We start from the raw sequence: 15,818 nt of genomic DNA on the forward strand, positions 1-15,818 counted from the left end.
GTCAAGTGTAATCCATCTTTTAAAAAATGCATGTTGCCTAAGAACAACCTAGAAAAATAATATCTTCAGTGTTTGCTTTTCCAAAGGTTTCTTTGTTCTTGATATTTCATTCAATTCGAAGTCTAGCAAGACCTAATTTAAAATAAGAAGCTATGTGATTGCTCTGAAAAGGGAGTATGTAGCTTGGACCTCCAAGTGTCAACTCATGGGCCAGGGTGGGATGGAGAAAGAGACACTCTCCATGTGACAAAAGACATTAAGTTATTAGTCTTTCTTATCCCTGAAAACATGTTATATCCGTGCTCTCAACTGTGAACCATAATTAAAGATGTCTCTGTTATCCTGACTCTCTTCTGTAGGTTTCGCTGGAAACTTTTAGCTTCTTAATCTTGTTTCCTGCCTTTCATTTATTCCAGATTTTAATCCTTGCATAAGAATATGATTTTAGGTTGAAAACATCCTGATTGCTGCTAACTTCTACTGGTTTAGCGGGCAGATGATCCGGTTTTTATCTTTTGGGATAACACAAAGGATCCACCTGTTGCCTCTTCAGAAGGACGTCCAACACTGTAGTCCACACTGTAACCAACACTCACCCTTTTCTCTCTGTTTACAGGGAATTTCCAAGGAACACTTATGGCTGTTATGATCAATCAGAAGATAAGAACTAAGTTGAGAGTATTTCCTGTCTCCTTCAGATGGGCCAACATCTTAAAAAACCTGAACGTATTTGTCTGGTAACTTTCATTCACTGAATAGAGAACTGAAGCAATGGAGCCTCTATTTAATGTCCTAGAATTCAGCGCCTTGAACTTTAACTTTATAAACAGATAAAAGTAACTCTAGCATACAAATCAATGACTATTCGTTCATTAAGGACACCTGAAATGATTTTGCCAAAGGGAGAATGGGCGCTGTCACTGTTACTGTTAAAGACTCAGGCATTCCCTTCAGGCAAGCGGAAGCATCATTTTATATAACTATTTATATAAAATGTCTTTGTTATAGTTCAGAAAACAAAAGAGGCATAAAGACCTCAAAAGGCAGCAGAGGGTATGGAAATCAGGAAAGCTCTGGGTCAGGAAGGACTGTAATAGAGAAACATTATATTTAAGGATTTATGCATTCAGAGAAGATAGAATGTGCATCAAAACAGATATCAGAGGACTTTGAATTTTACCCTGGTGCAACTTTTGGTAGAATTCATCACACTAATCTTAGCTTTTAAGCCAGTTGATACTTATCCAATTTGAAGAGGCTCTAGTTGTGTCGACTTTGCTTGCAGGCTCCAGAAACATCATTATAATGGGTTGATGGGTGCTCATCTTTGCTGTAAGGGTGGGTCCCTGCTACTCTCCATTGTCCCTTTTAGATCTATCTCTTCTCTTACTGTTTTTGGTCACATTGTTAGGAGTTATTTGAACACTTAGATAGTCAGGGCCAGGGGCCCTAACAAGAAAATATGGAGTCAAGATGGTTTAAAGAAAACAGCACTAACATCACGTTTTATAGCTTAGGCAGGTGTGCACTAGCATTCTGTTTTGCAGCTTTTGCAGAAGTGACTTCTGCAAAATGTCCTAAAATAAGACAATTAACCACAAGGCATTTGTCCCTATCATGAGCAAGGAGGGCAGTTAAGACAATAAGCCCCAGATTTTATTTATTTATTTATTTATTTATTTATTTATTTATTTATCATTTATTCATTCATTCATTTATTTATAAAGATTTTATTTATTTATTCATGAGACACACACACACACACACACACACACACACAGAGGCAGAGACATAGGCAGAGGGAGAAGCAGGCTCCACGTAGGGAGCCTGATGTGGGACTTGATCTCGGGACTCCAGGATCACGCCCTGGGCCTAAGGCAGGCTCCAGGGATTCCCAAGCCCCAGATTTTAACCAAAGAAAGACCATCAGCACATAGACATTAACCTAATAGATAGACAGACACGTGACCAAAGTCCTGATTGGCACAACTCAGCATACCCTGATTGCTTAAAATAATTCTGCAAAAGAGCTCGTAAAAATCCTTACACTTACAAATTCCTAGAGCAACCCTCTGGGCCGCCCCTCCCTCTCTGGGAGCTTTATACTCTTGCTCAATAAACTTTGCTGCTCATCACTCTTCGTCTGGTTTACCTCTTCATCCTTCAAAGCGATGTGACCAAGGACCACAGGCACTAAAAGCAGAGAATTCCTGCAACAATATTCTCAATATCATTATTCTGCTTAATTCCTATATGTGTTGGGCATTCTTCTAGTGTTCCTGACTCTCCATGACCAAAGATTTCCAAAGTATGTTCTAGAGGCAAGCAGTATGAGCCTCCAGGGAATGTACTAGAAATGCAAATTGCCTAGTCCCACTCTATACACCCCAATCAGAAACTCTGGGGGTGGGGTCCAGCGTCTGTTCGTTGATATACCCTCCAGGTGATTTTGATGCTTGCAAGTCAGGGAACCCCTGTCAAATCCAAATATAATATCTATTTTTTACTTGTTCAGGGGGTCAGCTTTTTGGCTTCCAAAATGACTTCTAGTTACTTGATAGGTGGTTTGTTTTAAGGCACTGATGAAGTTAATTCACATTTTGGGCCCCACAGAATGGAGGCCACAGCAGTGGCCTGGCCCACTTCACAGATTTAAACCTGGCAGCCCACACAGGAAAGGCCTCCTGTCAAGAAATCTTCATATACACCATCACAATCTTCCAAGTCAGCTTTCACTAGCCTACTTTGCCCTAGAAAATAGGACCTGCTAAGCTTATAAAGAAATTCCTGACCTCCTAGCCAATGGTGCCCTGCTACCTCTTCTAACATTCCACAAAGTTTCCTCTTGCCCAAGGTCACTAAGAAAGGCTGCTCCACTGCTTGTGAGGCACTAACTATACTCCCCTGATTGACGGATTGTTTTCTCTTGAGTAAAGAACATCAGACTCAATACTAAATTGTTTTAGTTTTGTCATTTGACAACATTCATAACTACATAAAGGAACATCTTGAAGGGTGATTCATTAAAAATGTATCTCAAAGGGGCTCCTGGGTGGCTCAGCTGGTTAAACAGAATCTGCTTAAGATATTCTTTCCCTCTCTTTTTGCCCCTACCTCTCCCTTGCTCCCCCATGTGTGTGCTCTCTTTCTCTCTGTCTCTCTGTCTCTCTGTCTCTCTGTCTCTCTCTCTATCTCTATATATATATGTATCACTTTTCCATTATTTCTACCTGTTTTGATTCCATCCCTTGACTCTTTCTCCCTCTTTTCAAAAAAGATTTTATTTATTTATTTGAGAGAGAGAGCAAGAGAGGGAGAAAGAGCACAAGCAGGGGGAGGGGCAGAGGGAGAAGCAGACTCTCAGCTCATCAGGGAGACTGATGAGATGCAGGGGTCAGGGCTCGACCCCAGGGCCCTGGAATCATGACCTGGTTAATCAGACGCTTAACCAACTGAGATACCCTGGTGGCCTCTCTCTCTTTCTTTTTTTAATTAAGTAAGCTCTACACCTAACTCATGACTTGGAGATCAAGAGTTGCATGCTCTATCAACTGAACCGGCCAGGTACCCTCACAAGCTCTTTTTATTACAGACCCTGAGAAGATGTATTAATATCTCTGGAGATTCAAAACAAAATTTGGACAAAATTAAATTGAAAACATATTGAAGTGTTATTTATAAATAAGTTTTTAAAATCTAGTATCTATTTATTATACACTTACCACTAGCATTATACCATGATGGAATTGGCAAGTAAATTTTAACATAAGCCTATTCTAGGAGAAAAAAATAGACTAAAGGCAAAGCTTAAAGAATATAAAATATTTAGTAACAGCTAATACTTCTACCCTTGGATTCTCAAATGCTGTTCCATAGTGATGTTTTCACTATCTGGCAGAGGAAAAAGTAAAGATTATATGTGCATATCGAAAAAAAGATGTAGTTTATATTCTGAGATTGTCTTCTCTAGATTTCCTCTACGAGTCTTAAACTTACATGAGGAAACAGACTGAAGTTAATACAACAGACATATTGTTTTGAATATAGAACATAGGATAGAATAACTGAGACATTCCTTTGGAAAAAAGTATAAAGTATTCACATAATCATTTTTTGGTCATATATACTGATGCCAGCAACCTGAAAGCAGTGTCTAGAGGCCATCAGTTCATACAAACATCTCCAGGTGTCCATGCTGGATGCTAGAATTTGGAGTTTAATTTGAGACCGATTACTTGCATTTCAAATCCTGCCAAATTCAACTCATCCTTTTCCAGACTGAACACAATTTATTCCAGTTTGTATTCACAGTAAACAGAATATAAGCTGCAGAGAACATTTACAACAAACTATTTCTTATTTTAAGAAATGATGGAGACAATAAAGTATATTTAAAATATTCTCAGCAAATGAAAGGTTAGCAACCTTTTATTAGCACCATTTATTTTTGAGAAACAAAATCTCAGAAAAACTGAAAAATTGAATTGAGAGAGAGTAACTTCTCTTAAGCTCTGTAATTAAAGCATGCCACGGAGTTGCTCCCTGCCTCAGTTTCCTTTTCTTTCCCACAAAACTAGTTTTTAATTTTTACAGAGAAACTGTCAAGATTATGGCTAGGGTTTGCATTTTTTAAATTCTGGAAATTTTTACTCTGCAGATTTAGATAACTCTACCACACATTTGTACAGCTGTTTGAAATCTGTAGAAATTTGGTATCACATAGAAACATGCCCATATAGCATTACCTTGTTGACGTGCTAATGCCTCCTGACTACCCATTTCTAAACCTTTATTATCATCTGTATAGGTTATGCATCCTCCAAGGGCTCCTTTGGCTTCAGGAAAACCTTATTCTATGTGAGAAAAGAAGCATATAAATGCAATCCACCATCATTATTTTTAACGTCATATATGGAGTATAAAAATACACTCAGAGATGAATTCTAGGGAGCAAAAGAAAGATATCCTGGAGGGTCTTGTACAGTATAAATCTTCTGTGTCTCTTCTCAGGCCTGCTTGGGTTTCCTCTTTTGTCTTGATCCTCAGACTGTATTTGCCATGATAAGAATTCCTCCCTGAAGCAGGAGCTTAGGTAGGGACGTTTTAAGCTGTTGGACACACTAAAGCTAAACAGAATAACAAACGTTGCAAATGCTGCAGCCAGGCATTGTTGCTCATTTCACACCCCAAAAGGCTTAAGTCATGAATGGAGCTAGGTGGGATTATTCTGAAAAGGGTTTTAGAGAAGGATGGACCCTTTTTCAGGTTGGAGGGAAAGAATGGGATTGATTTGGCAGGGCAGAAGGTGGGGAGAGTGGTTGAACGGGGCGGCGGCAGGTTGGGGGGAAGATGAATGAAAGGAGTTGGAGGCAAAGGAGAGCAAAGCATCCTATTCAGAGAGTCAGGACATGAGGGCAGTTAGGTAAACAGCTTGACTGAACTGGACACATTTCAGCTACAACTGCTTAGTCCTTTACCACATTTATGACAACACACCTAGCACTCACCTAACACCACCATAGTTTGGCAAACAGTTAAACTGGATTATTTTCGGATTTTCTGACCTGGACATCTAAGATTTTGTGGCACACAGAAGGAAAAAAAATGCCAGTGGAAAAAATTATCTTCACCTGATCAATTTCCTCCTTTGTGTGAGCTACCATCTTAAGAACAAGAGAAAAATTGATGGGTCAGTCTGGTAGCTGTTCTGTATTATCCCACAAATTTAATGATATTAGGAAGGAAACAAATTCCTGGCATTTCCTACCTCAAGTGTGGCAGAGAGAAATTAGACTCAAGGGAGGTTGTCAGAGACAGGATCCTTATGCTTAACATCTTGGAGAATGTGACCTTAATCCCTTGTACTATATCATTGACTCATTTGCAACTTTATTTTCTTATCTGCCACCGGAGTTTATTTATTTTTGGGTAAGAGGCATATGGCATACACCGCTACATTTACTAAGAGGTGTTCTCAGTGCACATATTTCTTTTTTCCAAGTTTTTATTTAAATTCCAGTTAGTTAACATATAATGTAATATAAGTTTCAGGTGTAGACACCTTCTAGCAACCCTCAATTTGCTCTCTATAGTTAAGAGTCTGTTTCTTGGTTTGCCTCTTTTATTCGCCCTATGTTCATTTGTTTTGTTTCTTAAAATTCACATATGAGTGAACCATATGGTATTTGTCTTTCTCTGACTGATTTATTTTACTTAGCATAATACTCTCTAGCTCAATTCACATCATTGCAAATGGCAAGATTTCATTTTTTATGGCCGGGTAATATTCCATTATTCCATTTTGTGTGTGTGTGTGTGTGTGTGTGTGTGTGTACACACTCATCTTTATCCACTCATTAGTCGATGGGACATTCAGGCTCTTTCCATCATTTGGCTATTGTAGATAATGCTGCTATAAACATTGGGATGATCAGTGCACATATTTTTTTTTAAAGCATTACTACTTTATAAGGACATGCATGCAAAATTTCCATTAGAATTTAGTGTCAGGAGAAATCTGTCTTCCCTATGGAACTGGTAACATTTATCCTATCTCACAATTAAAATGATGCAATTTTTAATGTTCTCTTTTTTGCACAGGTTTCCAGGAATCTCAGAGAGAAATACTAGTAATGGTGCTGACCCTGTACGTTTTATAGATGTGTCTTTTTATTTCTTCAGACCTTATTTTCAGCTACTATTCTATTAATCTTACTGCACATACCTTTTGTAATAAATCACCCCAGTTTCTTTTGAAAAGGTAAGCGTATAAAGCAAAGAAGAAGATGGAAGGATATGAGAAAAGAAAGAAGGGAATAGGGAAGGTAGGAAGGAAGCAAGAAAAGAAGGAAGAATGAAAATAAGGGAAAGTGGAAGAAGGAAAAAAAATTTTAAAGATTTTATTTATTTATTTATTTATTTATTTATTTATTTATTTATGAGAGACACAGAGAGAGAGGCAGAGAGACAGGCAGAGGGAGAAGCAGGCTCCATGCAGGGATCCCAATGTGGGAGTCAATCCCGGGTCTCTAGGATAATGCCCTGGGCCAAAGGCAGATGCTCAACTGCTGAGTCACCCGGGCATCCCTAAAGAAGAAAAAATTAAAGAAGGGGACAGAAGGTATATTGTTCCACTAGATTTTATCAATTTTATTAAAAATGGCCCTTGGTCTCATAGAATATACAGTATTATTTACAGGTTGAGGAATTGGAAATAGTTTTTAGGAGGGAAATAAAATGAACGAGAAGATTTTGGTTATTCATTTCACAGAGCAAAAGTTTTCTTCTGTTCTCAACTATTTCTGTTTTAGAATATTGAAGCTTCCCCACAAATAACAGGATCTAAGGATACTAGTCCGTTATCTGATATGTCATTTGCACTTAGAGAGGAGCCTTAGCAAGAATTTTCTGTGGCTGAGGTCGAAGAGGTTGCTGCCTGTGTTTCCTCTAGGATTTTGATGGATTCCTATCTCACATTTAGGTCTTTCATTCATTTTGAATTTATTTTTTTTGTGTACGGTGTAAGAGAGTAATCCAGTTTCATTCTTCTGTATGTGGCTGTCTGCACTGTATGTTAATTAACTTGAATTTAGATAAATCTCTCCCTCCAAAAAAAAAAAAAAAAAAAAAACAAAACCCAAAACCAGGGTCTAAGGAAATGATAAAGGATGCTGGCTTATACATATGGATTGAGTAAAAAAAGTCTTTGAGTAAAAAAAAAAAAGTCTGTGCCAGACTTTTATAGACTAAATAGCTATATGTTGTAGAAAATTTATTGGTAGATGATTCACAATTATGCCAAACATAAGGGATATTTTCTTAACCCTTTATATGTAGGATTATAGTCTCAACAATTTCTTTGCTACATAAATTTCTCTGGGGTTACGAAACACCCATTAGAATAAAAGTCAAAATAAAAAAGACAATGAGAATTCTCCCTGAGTTATGTCAATATAAATAAGTTACATTTCATATAAGAGAGTCCACTAAATATTTAGTGGGAGAAATCAGGAATGAATTTTTCAGAGAAAGCAATAAAACCAGGCTACGGTTGGTGAAAACCAAGCAGCAGATTTTTCCCCCCTTTTAATGATGTCCTTCTTACAGAGGTTTCTTTAAAGTCTCTACTTTTGTTTTGATCTACTGGGCAAGAAAGGTTTTATTTTTTTAGAGAAGTTAAAATAGGCTGGTGTCAGAAAAAAAAAAGACTAAGGAGTCACCTGGGTTAAGTCAGGGATGGCCCTCAAGCAGGTTGTAGTAGAAAAAAAAAAGTTTGATGTTTTGTTTCATTTCACTTTGTTTTGTTTTTAATACCTGATGAAATCAAAGTGCCAGACTTTAGAGATACTTTGTGTGTAAAAAATAAAAGTTCTCTGTTTTCTACTGAAACAAGTACACAAAAGTTCATGGGTTACTTTGGGACAACAAGACTACCCCACCAAAATCACCTAGGGCTCTGCAAAGACCTGAGATCTCTAGGCTCCATACTAGCAAGGTCTGGGTCTGTGGAGCTACTTCTTGTCTGTGATAATAAGTAAGGGATTTGTGGTTAGATAAGAGATAATTACAGAACTAATTCTTACTAAACTTTAATTGAAATTTAGTCTTTTTTGTTATACAAATGTAGGTGACTAACCATAACACTGATAGCAACACCTATAACTGTTGGTGCATACATCTAAAAAATTATTTATGCTCACTTTTCATCTTATAGTAATCATTAGAACTGCCAACATATCTTATCCAATACCTAAATAAAAATATATATTACTAAAATATATATATATATTACTATGTCATATTTATAATATTTTGAGTTATTTTTTTATTTAACAAGTTTTTTTTTTTTTTTTTTTTTAGAGAGAGAGAATGTGTGAGCAGGAGGGGCAGAGGGAGAGAGAATCTCAAGCAGGTTTCACGCCAACTGGGAGCCCCCTGCGAGGTTGATCTCATGACCCTGAGATGAAATAAAAAATTGGACACTTAATTCAACCACCCAGGTGCTCTTTGATGGTTATTTTTTTAGGAAGTTAATTTCCTTTGTAATTATATGTATTTTATTTTTTACACTTAAATATACAGTTCTAAGAAGAGGTTAGTAAATTTTAGTAGCCTGCCAAAAGTGTCCATGACACACAAAAGAAGCTTAAGGAAGCCTACCCTAGATTACAGTTCTCAAACTTTAGCATCAGAATTGCCAGAAGGGCTCTTTCAAGCACAGACTGCCAATCTTACTCTAGACTTGCCCATGCGTAGGTCTCTCAGGTGGAGCTCCAGAATTTGCATTTCTGTATGTGCATTCCAGGCTTGCAGATGCTACTAGTTTGGTTCTGAAAATCATATGTCAAAAACCACTGACCTAGACCACACTGAATCCAAATATCTGGGTAAAAGATGAGGTGATTCTAACTATAACCAGGTATGGGGGCTGCTGATCCAACTTTTGGATTACAAATCAGTGGTACACTTACTTTCACTCCCTTGGCCATAGCAGGAGAATTTCCCAACCACTGTGCTTTTCATAGTCTGGTAAATAATAAACTTTACTAAATATGAATCTTAGAAAGTTCTAAAATTATTATGCTTTGCTATAATTATTTCTCCTTACCTATATTTAGTTAATTCACTGCTAATTTTAAAATTGGAAGAAACATCAGAGTTATAGTTTGTATATCAGGTAAATGGTGAACTTTTGAACTTGGTAAAATACAATGTTTCCACCATCTTGCCCACACCTGCCTCTCACCCCATCCCACTCTAGGAAAATAGCTAAGAACACAATAAAAATTTCCTTTGGTGCTAAACTTGCAAATTAAAAATTAAAAATAACAGAAAATAGTATTTAATTATTTCTGTGTGAGGTTAGCAAATAAAAAATAAGTCATTTAAAGTAGAAGTTAGTAGTTACATTTTTTTTTCTATTAATTCCCGTATCTTATCTTTGTTGTTTTGTGTTAAGGCTTTTCCCACATGGTTGAAAATTTGGGGACAATGATGGGAAATATGGACAAAGACAAGAACACTTTTTGCCTACCAATTTTTAAAACTAATATGAATCACAGGTTCTATTTTCAGTTTTCCAGGACCCATTTAAACCGTGGATACAAATTTGTGGTGGTACCTATAGAGGCTATTAAACCATTAATGCTCTGTTTATTTGGAAGGCTTATAAATACAGCATTTTATCCCCTCATCCCCAGCAGTTTCCAAACACTTCCGAAATGGAAGAACTTGAAGTAATTCTATTTCTTATTTTGGATTTGAGAATGAGAGGCTCAACCTGAGGCTTCTGACATTTGAACAGAAGGTACCTTGCATAAGACTGTTATAGGATTGATTGATTGATTTTAGAGATTTTATTTATTTGAGAGAGAAAGAGAGAGCACAGGAACAGGGGGAGGGGCAAAGGGAGAGGGAGAAGCAGCCGCTCTCACCGCCCGCCTAACAGGGATCCTGGGGATAGGGTGGGAGTGGGGGATGGGGGTGGGAGTGTGGGGGGCACTCAATCCTAGAACTCTGGGATCATGACCTGAGCCAAAGGCAGACACTTAACCTAACAGACTGAGTGCCCAGGCGCCCCGGGACTATTATAGGATTTAAAAATTAACAGCAACTCCTCATAAGCAGCCTAATAGCGGTGTGTATAACCAAATCTATTTTTTAAAAATTTTTATTTATTTATGATAGTCACAGAGAGAGAGAGAGAGAGGTGCAGAGACACAGGCAGAGGGAAAAGCAGGCTCCATGCACCGGGAGCCCGATGTGGGATTCGATCCCGGGTCTCCAGGATCGCGCCCTGGGCCAAAGGCAGGCGCCAAACCTCTGCGCCACCCAGGGATCCCTTTTTTTTTTTTTTTTTAATTTTTATTTCCAAATCTATTTTTAAGACATTAGTATTTCCTAAATTGTGTGAAGCTGTACAGACCTGATGACTTCTAGTTTTTAATGGCTCAGCAAGGCAATTCAACCACATAGTTCATTTTTTGGATTAGTAACAAGGTAGTGTGCTTTCCTAGGAAATGTTTTAAAGATCACAACCCTAAGTTTCTTTAACATTTATTCTTGCATTGGTGTAAAATGTTTTCTTTCATACTTTGATCAGGGACATGAAAGTGTTATTTAAAGTACTTTTTTACTTATGCATGCTATAAATGGCAGGGAATGAAAATGTTTCATTTAAAAGAGGGAAGGCTGATGAAATCTGCCTCAACATGATTTACTAGAATCTTGGGGGAATTGCATTTTGTACCCTATCTGCATAAATAATCTTGAGAGACTACAGTGCCTTTTTAATAAATTGACTCCTAAATTACTTTCCACTGTACCAAACACATCATTTTAAACTCACTAAGTTTTCTTTCGGTTACCATGCCCCAGTCTAGACACATTCTCATTAAGGCTATAACTTTCTTTCAATTACGAGAGCACTGTGGAGACTATTTAATAAGTGCAGGCCCAAAGATGAAAGTCTTTGCAGAGATTACCCGACTCATTTCTGAAGAAAGCAAGTGCCTGACCTTCATAAAAAATACTGTATCTAAGGCAGTGGGATGTACTATTTGCTTGATACACACTAAAAAAAAATCTAGTTCTTTGTCCCTGTCTCCTGCTGGAGGACTGTGATTCATGGAAAATGAGGTCAGTGAACTAGAGAGTAAAATCTGGCTGGGGGGAAAACATGTAAATAGATAGTACACAGTTGTGTGGGATTGCCTGTCATCCACTTAGCTCAAGCTGTTTTCTAGAAAGCCTTCCTTGACATGCCCAAATTGAGTGGTTCTCTTCTAGCACCTTTTATTTATCACCTTATTTTGTCATTATCTATTTATGTGTCTGTCCCCACCATATTTAAAGCAAAAGCCATGTTTTACTCATCCATGGAACAGACACAATATCTTTGCTAATGTTTAAATTTTTGATCAGGAGTAATCAAAATAATACATTTATATTAGCAACTGTTAAGTAATAAAGAAATCTTTCCTTTGCAATACATTATGTCATGCAATTGTAGGAATCCCCAACATATTTAATTCAAATTTTAAAAACTTCTGTCAATGAAGATGTTCATACTTTGGTCTTTGTAAGTGATTCATTTTGACCCTCTATATCCTGCAGGAAACTATTTATTTAAGATTCACAACCAGAATGAAAAGAACTCCTGTGTCTATAACCATATAATTATGCTTGGATAGATGGTGAATTGGAACACAAGCTCCTGTGCAGTGAAATCTCCATCATCCAGGATATTTGGATTCATTACTTGTGGAAACAAGGTCAAGTTACCAATCTCCTTAGCTTAACCTTTACTAAATTCTTGAGTCTGTAAAACAGTTCGTAAGAATTACTGACAAGTTCAGTAGTGAAAGCAAATGACTTCTTAGGGCCTCACCTGTATTGAACTAAAATTAACACTGAAATAGGAGTTTGGAATCAATGCCACTTGCCCAGTGGTTTCCTTGAAGTGAGGATAAATAAACAACTGTCAGTTCAGTGTTTTGTTGCCTCTTCATCAAAAAACATTATTCCCGCTACAACCTACCCTCCACTCAGCTTCCTTAGCTCTCCAAGTTTCCCACATTGAAAGATTTGTTAGAATACAAGCTATAATGTATTATAAAAACAATAATATATATAAAGTGCAGGAAATCTCTGGTTAATGCATATAAACCAAACTGATGATTATTTACATAATGGATGATGAAACTCACATCCTCCCTTTGCTCTTTATAGAAATTTATCTTCCTAATGAGGTTGACATCACTTGAATGAGACTTAAAGCTGAGGAGTTCAGATTCTGAATGAACAGTATTTTAGGAAGTAAAGGAAGTTGAAAACTCTCAATTCAAATTGCAAGAAATTATGGGGCATTTCTGATACTCTGAATAGGGCCTCAAACATTTTCCTATTACTATAGGAATACTTCTATGTGGTGGTTAGGTACTAGATCGGCATTAGTACACAATGTAACTCTCCCAGTCTACTAGAAATTAAACGGCTATTATAGGTTACACCAAGACCTAATTGCTACATTAATGTTATTTCTAGTGGAAAATATGTCTTGCATTAAAAAATAAACATTTTGAAATAAATTTTGAAAATCTGTGTATAGCATGAAGACTGCATGATTATTAATCAGCTAGAAAGAAGGGCTCTTTATAAAGAAAGCAATCAATTACCTTTGATTTTGATGAGCTAGGAACAGTTGAGATAATTGCCAAATGCTCATGATATATGTCGAAGTGGACTTGAATTATTTTCCTTTTTTCACTTTATACAAAACTTTTAGAATGGATTAGAAAATCATTCCCCATCAGGACAGAAGGAAAATGATAATGATTTATGTTGAACAACTTTGGGCATTTAGATGGCTAGATATTTCTATATTTATATGCATATATATATTTATTTGTAATGAATAATTTATTGCTTTAACAAATGTTTATTTACTACCTGTATTTTGAGACAATGATAAGTCTAGATGGTAGCAATGCAGTATTGGATAAAATAAGCATAGTTCCTGTATTTATAGACTTTATAGTTTATTTTTTATTTTTTATTTTTTTAGACTTTATAGTTTAAAATGACAAGACATACTAGTAAACAATATAGTGCTATAAGTGATAAAATAACCATGTGTGATCTAATATGATTAAATGTCCTAAATCATGAATATCAAAAGGATCAGAATGCTGAATTAGAATTGACTATACAACTTAAAAGAAGCAAATTATTACTACTATTCCCTTCTATTTTAAACCTTATTACTTTTGAGATTGATAGGAAGGTAAGAAATGAATATGGTGAACTAGTGTATTTGATATGATGTATTATGACAGACTGGAACTATAATAAATCTTAGGTGTGTCATTAATATGGAATTATCACTTGCATTATGCTTCTTCAAAAAGCCTTGAAATTTTGCATATCTTTTCTCACAATAGTAACACTGCTACAGATTTTCTGAAGGAATTATTGTGAAAATGTTGCAAAGATATAGCAAAAGCATGTTCTCTAGGACCTTTGTGATTAGTTATATATATACTATAATATAGTATAACAAAGAATATTTCATTTTCTTTGATAATCTATAGAAAATATTTAATCGACATGAGAAATGCCCGTGTAAGTAGGCTAAAAAGCAATATAATATTATATTTTGTAAAATTTTGTATTATAGGATTTCCACCTTTTGAACATTTTGAATAAAGCTGCTTTGTACGTGTGTGTGCAAATATATCAGTTCATTGGGGTAAATATCCTGACATGCAATTGCCGGATCCTGTGGTAATTCTTTTTTTTTTTATCATATTTATATTTTTATAAATAAATATTTTTATAAATATAACAGTGGTTGTTTTTGAGAATGGCTTTAATCAAAATTTTTTGTCTTCCTTTTGCTCATGTGTATTTTCTAAATTCATAACTTTCTTAAATTTATATGTCTTAATAAACCCTATTTGATATCAATAAAAACATTTGATATCAATAAAAACAATCTCTTAAACAGACCTGAGAAGAATCACTTACCCTAGTCCCAGCAGCTGACAGACATCATTTGAAATCTGGGCGGTCCAGTTGTCAGCACAAGCTACATGCCATCTGCTCAGGATTCTGAACTGCACCAAACCATTGTTGTTCCTTGTGCCGTTGAAAAGACGTACTAAAGAGATCAGATCATACACAAGGTCACTTTGGCCTAAGCTGTTAAGAGTAAATGATGGGCTCTGAGGTGCCTGGATGGCTCAATTGCTTAAGCGTCTGACTCTTGATTTCAGCTCAAGTCATGATCTCAGGGTCCTGAGATCGAACCCTGCCAGGCTTTTGCTGGGGGTGGAGCCTGCTTAAGATTCTCTCTCTCTCCCCCTCTCTTTGTCCCTCCTCCCCTTGCTTTCGCTCAAAAAAAAAAAAAAAAAGGTAAACTACATGTGTAATGTTCTTAACATTTAGAGTTATGAGATTGATTGTAATTTTTCTTAAGAGTATGTTAGAAGGCCTAACTTGAAAAATACAAATTTGATAGACTTAATGTTGCTCCTTCATATAACTATAAAGATGGAAAAGGCAGAGATACAGAAGTTTATTGCATATCAATACAGTAAATAAATAGAAAATAAAGTTATTTGTGAGGATCATGTCTTATAAGCTTAGTCTCTAAAAGAAGGAAAATTCAAGTTCAGAAACAACTTTAGGCATTTTTTCCCCTTACTTCTTTCTCTAGAAACTATTTTCTTTGGCCTTGTTCTTTTGCTGCTTAGTTTCTGTCTTCTTCCCCGCTACCTTACAAGCATTTTGGATACAGTATAAAGGCTATGAGTGGCTGAGTAGGGACTGGGCCCAGTGAAGCTAGTTTATCAAACAGGTGAAACATCAGCAATGGTAGTTTTACCACAAACACTATACTGTAATTCTGTAGGTTAATGTTCTTGTTCACGTTTAAAATCAGGCAGACTCAAGTTGAAATGCAGCTCTAGCATTCACTAGGTGTGTGATCTTTGGCAGCCACTTAACTTCTCCAAGCCTCAGGTTTATCATGGCCAAAAAGAACTAATTCTTATTATGTTAAGAGTGTTTTACAAGCACTCAGCTACAGGGCATGGCATAATAAGTAGCATTAAGTATTTGCTTAGAAATAAAAGCAAGACATAGTAAAAGTAGCCATTGCTCATCATTTTATAGAGATCTGGAAGTAGGCTAGACTGAGGACTCAACAAAGCAGGAGTAGTAGGTACTGAAGAACCAGAAATGCAAAGGAGCAAATCTAACATAGTCAGTTCTAAGTAAATATGAGGATGTATCCATATGCAGGCAATGGGCAAACT

General features: G+C 36.4%; 1 protein-coding gene across 2 annotated transcripts in view; it reads right to left on the reverse strand.

Moving 5' to 3' along the window:
- Nucleotides 1–15,818, reverse strand: part of TMPRSS15 (transmembrane serine protease 15) — a 118,046-nt gene that overhangs the window by 24,455 nt on the left and 77,773 nt on the right. For both annotated transcript variants that reach the window (XM_077878862.1, XM_077878861.1), the window contains one exon: nt 14,527–14,659. In XM_077878862.1, the coding sequence (XP_077734988.1) occupies nt 14,527–14,659 (133 nt within the window). The remainder of the gene's footprint in view (nt 1–14,526; nt 14,660–15,818) is intronic.

This window comes from Canis aureus, chromosome 30 (genome assembly GCF_053574225.1).
Source record: "Canis aureus isolate CA01 chromosome 30, VMU_Caureus_v.1.0, whole genome shotgun sequence".
In the NCBI taxonomy this organism is placed as follows: Eukaryota; Metazoa; Chordata; class Mammalia; order Carnivora; family Canidae; genus Canis; species Canis aureus.